General features: G+C 42.5%; 1 protein-coding gene and 1 pseudogene across 1 annotated transcript; one reads left to right on the forward strand and one right to left on the reverse strand.

Annotated features, from left to right (window-relative positions):
- Positions 1 to 486: 486 nt before the first annotated feature.
- Positions 487 to 1,456, forward strand: LOC120383538 (annotated as a pseudogene).
- An 8,312-nt stretch (positions 1,457 to 9,768) lies between these two features.
- LOC120383539 (olfactory receptor 6N1-like) lies at positions 9,769 to 10,737 on the reverse strand. The gene has a single exon (XM_039501700.1). It carries the CDS (start codon positions 10,735 to 10,737, stop codon positions 9,769 to 9,771), a length of 969 nt encoding a protein of 322 aa, XP_039357634.1.
- Positions 10,738 to 11,316: the final 579 nt, after the last annotated feature.

Consider the following 11,316-nt stretch of genomic DNA (forward strand, 5'->3'; position numbering starts at 1 on the left):
TCTTTCTATTGGTCTATCTGTCTAACTGAGGGGTCCTTTCCAGGCAGGCCTGACTGCTCACACAGAAGTTATGAACTTTTTGGGGTGATTCTTTTTCTTGAGACATTTTCTCCCGTTTAATGGCCATATCTAGAATATGGAAATGCCAAGCAACCCACACAGGGATTTTGGAAGGAGCCTCAATGAGATTTGAACTGGGTGACATGAAGAGAGAATTTGCCCCTATGGCTTTTGGGGAAGATTTTCAAAGGCACATGTGGCAGTCAGGCTCCCAGAGACTTTAAAGTATTTAGGTGCCTACCTCCCCTAGAAATCAATGGGAAGTAGCCACTCACATACCTTTGGGGATGTGGGCCACAACTCCTACTGAATGTCCATGGGAATTGGGTCCATAAATTCCATATGTGCCTTTGAACATCCCGCACTTAGTTTCTGCAGTGGGTCATTCCTTCACATGTTACCTCGATATTTATTGTCCCTCCAAAGATGATATATGCAGAAGAATCAAGAAGGGGAAACCTCACTGTGGTGACTGAATTCATTTTACAGGGATTGTCCATCCACCGCAACCTGGAAGTGCCTCTGTTCTCCATCTATCTGTTATTTTACACCATTACCCTGACTGGGAACATCCTTCTCATCACAATCACCATGGACCCAGCCCTTCACAACCCCATGTATTTCTTTCTCCGGGTCTTATCCTCCTGGAGATCTGCTACACCTTGGTCACTGTCCCCAAGATGCTGGTGAACTTCCTCTCAGAGGACAAGAGCATTTCCTACATGGGCTGTGTTGTACAAATATATTTCCTGCTCTTTCTTGGGGCAGCCGAGTGCTTCCTTCTGCCCGCCATGGAGTATGATTGCTATGTGGCCATATACAACCCACTGAGGTACAGGCTCATCATGAACAGGATGGTGTGCCTTTCATTGGCAGTTCTCTCATGGTTCAGTGGGAATGTGGTGTCCCTAGTACAGACAGTCTGGGTTTTCACCTTGCCATTTTTTGGCTACAATAAGATAAACTATTTTTCTGTGACATTCCCCCATTGATTAATCTTTCTTGCATTGACACCTCTCAGTATGAAATGCAGTTGTTTTCAGCTTCTATATTGGTCATCTTCACTCCATTTACTCTCATCCTTGTGTCCTACATCTTTATTATCTCCACCATCTTAAAGATGGCATCGGCTGAAGGCAGACACAAAGCCTTCTCCACCTGCTCCTCACACCTCATTGTGGTGACGTTGTATTATGGCTGCAGCAGTCTGATCTATTTAAGACCCAACTCCATTAACTTACCAGACAGCAACAAAGTGCTATCTCTGATATACACAACTGTCACCCCGACCTTGAACCCTTTTATCTACAGCCTGAGGAACAAGGAGGTGAAAGAGGCTCTGAGGAGAATATTGGGGGACACGATGAACAGAAAAATATTTTCTCATAGAAAGTAATTTGGGAACACATCTTTTTTCTGATGTCAGTTATACAACTGTGCAAATCTGGAGTAGCTCTTTTGAAGTCAATGGCATTCAATGCTATGGTTGAACTAGTGTCCAAAAACTGCAAAAAAGAAACACATAAAATGTTAATGTTCTATCCAATTTTTATATGCATTGGAATTAGAAATTTTGGCCAAAAAGCATCATCAAAGTTTCAGAAATAATGATAATTTCCATAGCTGATTGAAATACAGAAAAAATCACAAAAAATCATCTGCATTTAATATAAATAGGCTTTCATTGTTTTCATTTCAACTCAATATTGCAATGAAGAATGTTGTGGAAATATCTAATTTTGGAAAATAATGTCCTCTATGTAAAATCATTGTATTGGAGACCACATGGGTATATGATTGTCTTCTAGATATCAGTATTTATTGAGAAGATTTTGCATGGTAAGGGGATATGGATAGAATCACTTCTAGGTTCATTGCACCGTTAAGATTAATGTTGACCAAATGCAATTAATTTAATTATGAATGTTTGGTTGACTGTGGCAAGGTAAGTTGGTGGTTCAGTCATTCCTTCCTATATGCGAGGAAAGTTCCTCTGAATTTTCATTCATCCCTGCCCTGTTTGGCCAAGGTTTGAAAGAAACTGTGGAATATGATGGCATGAATCTCCATGGCCTTCTATAGTTGATTACACTTGTGCAAAGCAATTACAGACCTGATGTAATATGCTACCAGAGCAGAATAATAGTGCCTGATTCTTCTCTGACTGACACCAGTGTAAATCAGATGTGACAGCATTAACATCAGAGGCATAAGTCAGAGGAGAAATAGGTCCTGAGCATTTATATTCTCATTCAGAGGTGTGAATGATTGCACAAGTTGCAAGGCAGTGGACATTCATACTTCCCTCCCCTTCCTAGAATTTGTCCATATAAAGTAGGCCAGAGGACTGGTTGTTCTCCAATTTCTCCACTCTAGGTACACTACAAAAAATTTTTTTCTTCACAGACCCTTCGGCAAACTCCTGAGTCTCTCAATCCTATTAGGGAATCATAGAATCATAGAATATCAGGGTTGGAAAGGACCTCAGGAGGTCATCTAGTACAACCCCCTGCTCAAGCAGGACCAACCTCCAACTAAATCACCCCATCAAGGGCTTTATCAAGCTTGACCTTAAAAACCTCTAAGGAAGGAGATTCCACCACCTCCCTAGGTAACCCATTCCAGGGCTTCACCACCCTCCTAGTGAAATAGTGTTTCCTAATATCCAACCTAGACCACCCCCAGTGCAACTTGAGACCATTGCTTCTTGTTCCGTCATCTGCCACCACAGAGAATGGCCGAGCTCCATCCTCTTTGGAACCCCCCATCAGGTAGTTGAAAGCAGCTATCAAATCCCCCCCTCATTCCTCTCTTCTGCAGACTAAATAATCCCAGTCTCCTCAGCCTCTCCTCATAAATCATGTGCTCACCTCCTAATCATTTTTTTGCCCTCCACTGAACTCTTTCCAATTTTTCCACATACTTCTTGTAGTGTGGGGCCCAAAACTGGACACAGAACTCCAGATGAGGCCTCACCAATGCCAAATAGAGGGGAATGCTCACGTCCCTCGATCTGCTGGCAATGTTCCTACTTACACAGCCCAAAATGCCATTAGCCTTCTTGGCAACAAGGACACACAGGTCACTCATATCCAGCTTCTCATCCACTGTATCCCCTAGGTTCTTTTCTGCAGAACTGCTGCCTAGCCATTTGGTCCCTAGTCTGTAGAAGTGCATGGGATTCTTCCATCCTAAATGCAGGACTCTGTACTTGTCCTTAGTTGAACCTGATCAGATTTCTTTTGGCCCAATACTCTAAATTGTCTAGGTCCCTCTGTACCCTCCAGCATATCTACCACTCCTCCCAGTTTAGTGTCATCTGCAAACTTGCTGAGGGTGCAATCCACATCATCCTTCAGATCATTAGTGAAGATATTGAACAAAACTGGCCCCAGCACTGACCCTTGGGGCACTCTGCTTGATACCTGCTGCCAACTAGACATGGAGCCACTGATCACTACCCGTTGAGCCCGACAATCTAGCCAGCTTTCTATCCATCTTACAGTCCATTCATCCAATCCATACTTTTTAAACTTGCTAGCAAGAATACTGTGGGAGACCGTATCAAAAGCTTTGCTAAAGTCAAGGAATAACATGTCCAAACTTTCCCCTCATCCACAGAGCCAGTTATTTTGTCATAGAAAGCAATTACGTTAGTCAGGCATGGCTTGCCCTTGGTTAATCCATGCTGATTATTCCTGATCAATTTCCTCTCCTCTAAATGCTTCAGAATAGATTGAGATTTGCTCCATGATTTTTTCAGGAACTGAGGTGAGGCTGACTGGCCTGTAGTTCCCCAGATCCTCCTTCTTCTTTTTTTTAATGATGGGCACTACATTAGCCTTTTTCCAGTCATCTGGGACCTCCCCTGATCGCCATGAGTTTTCAAAGATAATGGCCAATGGCTCTGCAGTCACATCCAGCAACTCTTTTAGCACCCTAGGATGCAGCGCATCCAGACCCATGGACTTGTGCTCATCCAGCTTTTCTAAACAGTCTTGAACCACTTCTTTCTCCACAGAGGGTTGGTCACCTCCTTCCCATACTGTGCTGCCCAGTGCAGTAGTCTGGGAGCTGACCTTATTTGTGAAGACAGAGGCAAAAAAAGCATTGGGTATATTAGCTTTTTCCACATCCTCTGTCACTAGGCTGCCTTCCCCATTCAGTAAGGGGCCCACACTTTCCTTGACCTTCTTGTTGCTAACATACCTGAAGAAACCCTTCTTGTTATTCTTAACATCTCTTCCGAGCTGCAACTCCAAGTGTGATTTAGCCTTCCTGATATCACTCCTGCATGCCTGAGCAATATTTTTATACTCCTCCCTGGTTATTTGTCCAATCTTCCACTCCTTGTAAGCTTCTTTTTTATGTTTAAGATCAGCAAGGATTTCCCTGTTAAGCCAAGCTGGTCACCTGCCATATTTACTATTCTTTCTACACATTGGGATGGTTTACTCCTACAAACTCAATAAGGATTATTTAAAATACAGCCAGCTCTCCTGGACTCCTTTCCCCTTCATGTTATTCTCCCAGGAGATCCTGCCCATCAGTTTGCTGAAAGAGTCAAAGTCTGCTTTTCTGAAGTCCAGGGTCTGTATTCTGCTGCTCTCCTTTCTTCCTTGTGTCAGGATCCTGAACTCAACCATCTCATGGTCACTGCCTCCCAGGTTCTCATTCACTTTTGCTTCCCCTACGAATTCTTCCCTGTTTGTGAGAATCAGGTCAAGAAGAGCTTTGCCCCTAGTCGGTTCCTCCAGCACTTGCTCCAAGAAATTGTCCCTTACACATTCCAAAAACTTCCTGGATTGTCTGTGCGCTGCTGTACTGCTCTCTCACCAGGTATCGGGGTGATTGAAGTCCCCAATAAGAACCAGGGCCTGTGATCTAGTAACATGACATCACCTTTGTTGCTCACACTTCTAAACTTAATGCAGAGAGTCTCTGTTTTTTTCTGCAGTTTCATACCAGAGCTCTGAGCAGTCATACTTCTCTCTTACATACAATGCAACAATGCAACTCCCCTACCTGTCCTTCCTGAACAGTTTATATCCATCCATGACAGTACTCTAGTCATCTGAGCTATCCCACCAAGTCTCTGTTATTCCTATCACATCATAATTCCTTGACTGTACCAGGACTTCCAGTTCTCACTGCTTGTTTCCCAGGCTTCTTGCATTTGTGTATAGGCACTTAAGATAACCCACTGATCATCCTGCTTTCACAGTATGAGGCAGGAGTCCTCCCCTCTTGCGCATTCCTGCTCATGTTTCCTACTGGTATCCCACTTACCTCAGGGCTTTGGTCTTCTTCTCCCGGTGAACATAATTTAAAGCTCTCATCACTAGGTTAGCCAGGCTGCTTGCAAAGATGCTCTTCTCTCTCTTCATTAGGTGAAGCCCGTCTCTGCCTAGCAGTCCTTTTTCTTGGAACATCATCCCATTCTTTGGTTAAAGAATCCAAAGCCTTCTTTCTGACACCACCTCATAGACATTCTTTGACTTCCATGATTCAATGGTCTCTATCAGGGCCTTTTCCTTCCACAGGGAAGATGGACGAGAGCATCACTTGCTCCTCAGACTCCTTTAGCCTTCTTCCCAGATCCATATAGTCTTCAGTGATCTACCCAAGGTCATTCTTGGTAGTATCATTGGTGCCCACATGGAGAAGCAGGAAGGAGTAGCGATCCGAGGGCTTGATGAGTCTCGGCAGTCTCCCCTTCACATCATGAATCCTAGCTCCTGGCAAGCAGCACATTTCTTGGTTTTCCGGTCGGGAAGGAACCAAAGCCCAATAAAGTCAATGGAGAGACTTCCATTGAAGTCAGTGAGCTTTGGACCATGTCCAAATTCTTAAAGGGTGAAACTCATGACTGTTCAGAAGATCAATACATGACCTGTGAACTACTTGACTCCCAGTTAAAGCCTCAAAATATGGCTAATGTGTTGTGTAGGCCTAATGCTGGCACTCTGGGAAGGGTAATATTTCACCCCAAATGATGCATTCCGAACCTATTGCTGAGAGCTTGGTGTAGAACACGTGGCTTAGAAACAACTCTTTGATTATCACTGCACATGGGTCATGTTTAACTGACATGATGCAGATCAGTAGTGGGCGGAGCATGACTGAAGTGAACACTTGACCTGTTTTGTGAAGGGATAGAGGCTCCCAGTTCTTTTTGGTGACAATGTGAAAACTCTTGATGTTGAGTAGAGCTGGTGGGAAAATCAGGATTTTTCCTGTGAAAAATTTAATTGGAAATATCCATATTAGAAAGATTCCTGTCTGGAAATTCCAATTTTCCTCAAAGAAATTTTGAAAACATATGGGAAAATATTATTTTTTTCATACTTTCTTACTGTTTCCAAACTATTTCCACCTAACACTGAATATTGTTAAGTGTTGAAAGCATTTTCATCAAAAGTGAAAGTATTGCTTTATCTCTGACAGTAATATTTTCAGCACTTAATTCTTATTTACCAAATGGCAAAAGTTAGAGGCAGGTCAAATAGTAGAGCCTTCCCCCCCCCGCAACCTTTTTATCCTTTTCCAAATTTTGCCATTTGGAAAATATCATGCTGAGGGGAGACTCCTGGCATGGGAGTTTCCCAGGACACCAAGGGAGCTGGGTGCCCAGTGAACACCGTGAGATGTGTGCCATTCACTAGGTGACATTGCGACTGGGGTCTATCTATATATATATGGCTGGCTTGTAATTTTACATATTGTCATGTTTTAAACTACCATGGTGATTAAAACAAAATAAAATATTATTATATAAGTTTAAAATTAAAAAAACAACAACAGTAACAACAATAAAATAATCAATCATACAAAATCAGAGTAGTTAGCACAACATGATTTTCGGGCAAAACATTTTTTTCTTTATTTGTATGTTAAATCCCCATGCAACCATCTGTGGTGTTTTAGAAAAGCTAAGTAAAAATCATTTGCTGTTTGATCTTCCTGATTACAAAATTTGGAAAATGATAACTATCTATCCAGGTGAAGATTAACACTTTGATATTCTGGCTGAACTTTCAACATACAAGCCGTGATTCAGCACTCTGCTTTATGTCAGCACAACAGCTTTGATTTCATAAATTTCAATGTGTAACACAGGAATAACTGGCATAACACACAAATATCTCAGGGCCATTCTGTAAAGGACTCAATCAATAGGTCTGGTAGCAACAGACCAGGTGAAAATGAGCTAAAATTCATAGAATATGAGTGGCTTCCTGCTTCAATGAATGAAGAAGACTCCAGTGATCTCTGGTTACCCAGACTCAGATCCACAAAGGGACTTAGGCACCTGAAGACTAGATTTAGGCAGTTTCAGGCACCACAGCAATCCACAAACACTCGCTTTGCTGCCACTTAACTCTGTAAGCACCTAAACTTACTTCTGGCCAGATTCTTAAAAATATTTAGGTGCCTAGTGGGATTTAAGCACCTAACACGCATTGAAATCCCTATCTTTAAAAATACCTTTAAAAATCTCGCCCTAGGCACCTAAATGTGCACTGTAAACATTCCCAAATTGTCTTACTTTGTGCCTCTGAGCATGTGCCTCTGGGCATGCGTCTTTGGAAGCCCCAGCATGATCCACAAACCTGTGAAGATGAGTGTTGCCCAGCTTATCTCACCTGCAAAACCTTATCCAGTAGGCAGGCTCTGAGCACACATAACTCTACACAAAATGGCCAGAGAGGCACAAGGGTTCTGGAATAGGGGGGACCAGGGGACCCATCATTTTTTACCGGAGTTAAGGGCAAGTGACAAGGGGGAGGGGGCATAGAAGAATGAGCAATGTGCAGGGCCTTCGGGGGAAGAAGTTGTGTGGGAGTGGTTGATCAGGAGAAGGAATTTGAACAGGGATCTTCCATCTCTCACATGACTGACCTGACCACTGGGATACAGAGTCACTTTCGCTCACTGTGGGCCCAGTGCATATTTAATTGTTTATACACAGGGAAACAGCTTCAATAGAAGAGACTGGAAGAGCACCATATTAAGATATCCTTTAGTTAGGCTTGGCAGAATTCAATTATTATTATTTTTTTAATTTCAACGTATAATAGCAGTGTGTAATTTTAAGCATTTTTTTCTATTTTTATCAATTTTCATTTTCACAGTTGTGCAAAATTATGAGTTTTAAGGATTGTTTTTTTCTGATTTTTATTGATTTTAACAATCACAGGTGTGGGAAATTGTGAGGGTGAGTCACACAACAGAGTTGGTCAGTCAATAATTATTTAATGACAGGAGATGTTGATTTTTAAAAGTTAAAGCTTTACAACCGTTACAACACACACTGACAACATCGTGTGTCAAAATACCAAGAGGCAAATATACATAAATCAAACTCTAATAAATTCTCAAGCCGCATTTTTCTTACTTTGCCTATCTGTAAATTTCTATTCTTATCAATGGAAGTATTTTCTTCATTTTTTTGTGTATTTTGATGTGTACGGGTAATTTACAGATAAAAATCTAATCCTTCAAGCCTATCTTTTGCACTGGAGTTAGAGCATGTATCTAAAATGTAGAAAACCAATGTTCACAATTAAACTGGGGGTCTCCAATATTCTTGGTGAGTGGCCTAAGAAGTGGGCTAAAGTTTATAAGAGAAGCCTTCTCCTCTCCCTGCCATTTGGTAGGGCTTGCTCTGAGAAAGCCTACCAACTGCGGTATGCCACATGTTGTGATAGCCATGTGTAGGTCCCATGGATCCGGAAACATGTGTTGTGGTAGGTGTTTACCATCATGGTAGTGGAGATATGTCGGCAGGTTTTGCATCTGTTGTTAGGGCAGGGGCTGGTGCCTCTTTGAGTTGGTGGTTCCTGGTCTGTGGGGAACTTGCTTCTGATAATGAGGTTGGAGAGATTGCAGGGGTATGTTTGAAGGCCAAAGGAAGGGATTCGGAAAGATGTCATTCAGGATGTGGTCCCCAGTGAGTATAGGTTGTAATTGTTTAATGATACTTAAATTCATAAATCTGCTACACAGCAAAAATCATGGGGCCTTAATAAAGACACTGGATTTATGGCTCATTCCAGCAATCTGTAACTCACTAACCCTCTTTGTCTTGTGACTGGAGAGGTGTTAACTGCCCACTTCACCTTGAATAGCCTCTTGCAACATGTGTTAATGCCTTATCTGTTTCACATTTGTATGTAGCTGTGACATGCTGAGTACCTGTCCCCAGTCTGAAGAAGACCTTTGTGTAAACTCAGAAGCTTGTCTCTTTCACCAGCAGAAGCTGGACCAATAAATGATATTACCTCATCCACCTTGTCTCTTTAATATCCTGGGGGAAAACACAGCTACAAACATCGTATAACTCATGTAGACCCTCTGCACTGCAGGGAACTTCATCATGAATAAACCCCTTAAGTCCCCACTGACATCGGTGGAGTTCAGTTCAGGGTGGGCTGGACATGCACTGTCCATCTCACAGTGCAGCTCATTTAGCTCACATTAACCCAGGCAGATCCAGGATCCATCCAGAATGTGCCTGATGAGTCAGCGAATACATGGCCCTGAAGTCATTACTTATAAACTAGCCCTTCTGCACACCTGGGGTCTCACTGTAGGTAATAGAACAGCTCGAATAATTCAAGGCTCCCACATGCGCTTTGGTTTGCTACATTACACCGCTTGATGAGCTCCCACTATATATATTTTATTGCAACTTCACAATAAATGTCAAGAAAAAAATTTGTGATTGGTTGTAAAAGTCATAGTCTTACTCAGAGCTTTTCTCAGGGCTTCCTTGACCTCCTTGTTTCTCAGGCTGTAGATGAGGGGATTGATCATGGGAGTCAGGATGGTGTAGAAGGCAGAGGACACTTTGTTCAGGTCTCGCAGTGCAGCAGTGTCTGGTAGCATGTAGACAACGAATAGAGTCCCATAGAAAATTGTCACCACGATGAGGTGAGAGGAGCAGGTGGAAAAAGCCTTTTGTCTCCCAGTGCTGGAAGAAATTCTCAGGACAGTGCTGATGATATACACGTAAGATGCCAGGGTTAATAGAAATGGGGGAAGAATGAATATAAAGGAGAGAGGGAAAATCATAAGAACCATCAAGCTGGTGTCACTGCAGGACAGTTTTATCAATGTGGTGTAATCACAAAGGAAATGGTCAATTTCATTGGGGCCACAGAAAATCAATTGTGATAGCCAACATGCTGTGATTGTGCTGGCTACAGACCCAGTTAGCCAACACCCGACTGCTAGCTGGAAGGAAAATCTACTATTCATGTGGGCTGCATATTGCAGTGGTTTGCATATAGCTAAATACCGATCGTAAGACATCACTGATAAGAGACAACATTCTGTAGCTAACAGAGAACCAAAGATATAAAATTGTACGTGGCAGCCACTAACAGAAATGGATCTGTCCCCAGTCAGGAGACTGGCCAGCATCCTGGGCAGGAAGGTGGAGGTGTAGCAGGTCTCCAAGCAGGACAAGTTCCCCAGGAAGAAGTACATGGGGGTGTGAAGGTGCTGATCAGCCACAACTAGTCCAACAATGAGGATGTTCCCAGCCACTGTCACAATGTAGATTACTAGAAACAGTGGGAAGAGAAGAATTTTCAGTTCATGGAGATTCCCAAAGCCCAAGAGGATAAATCCTGCGATGGAGGTTTGATTTCTCTCTTTTGTGTCTGCCATGGGTTCTATCAAGAAAAATAATTTTAAAAAAGTAGTAATAATAGCCTGTGAAATATGACATGAAACAGATACCTTTGGGGGGAGGGGTTACTTTGTTTTTGTTAATGTTTAAATCTGGTTAGAGAGGGAGGGACAGGTTGTCTTGGATTTCTGCTCTTGAACCTTTGCCCTGCAGATATCATCAATGTCCCTATACATGCTCTAACCTCAAACCCTTTTGCTGCTTTGGTACCTCAGTTATCCCCAGTAACACTGTGCACTTCAGCATTGTGCAGTGTAATGGGCAAGACTGGGAGTCAGGAGATCTGGGCTTCAATCCTGATCCAGTGTGACCTCAAGAAAATCATATCATTCTGTGCCTTACTTTCTCCAGTTGTAAAAGATCAGAATAATATTTTATGCCCTTTATAAACGGGCTTGCCATCTGCTGAGAAACATAGTTACTGAACGTCTTCATGGTGCTATGAGACCACTCATAGTTTTCTGCACACACTAACAAGCAAAGCCAGAATCATCTGTTGTGGTGTATGTTAGACCCAGGAGGTAATTGTTCTGCTCTACTCATCATCAAGAAGGCCA

The sequence above is a fragment of the Mauremys reevesii genome, linkage group 15, assembly GCF_016161935.1.
Source record: "Mauremys reevesii isolate NIE-2019 linkage group 15, ASM1616193v1, whole genome shotgun sequence".
In the NCBI taxonomy this organism is placed as follows: Eukaryota; Metazoa; Chordata; order Testudines; family Geoemydidae; genus Mauremys; species Mauremys reevesii.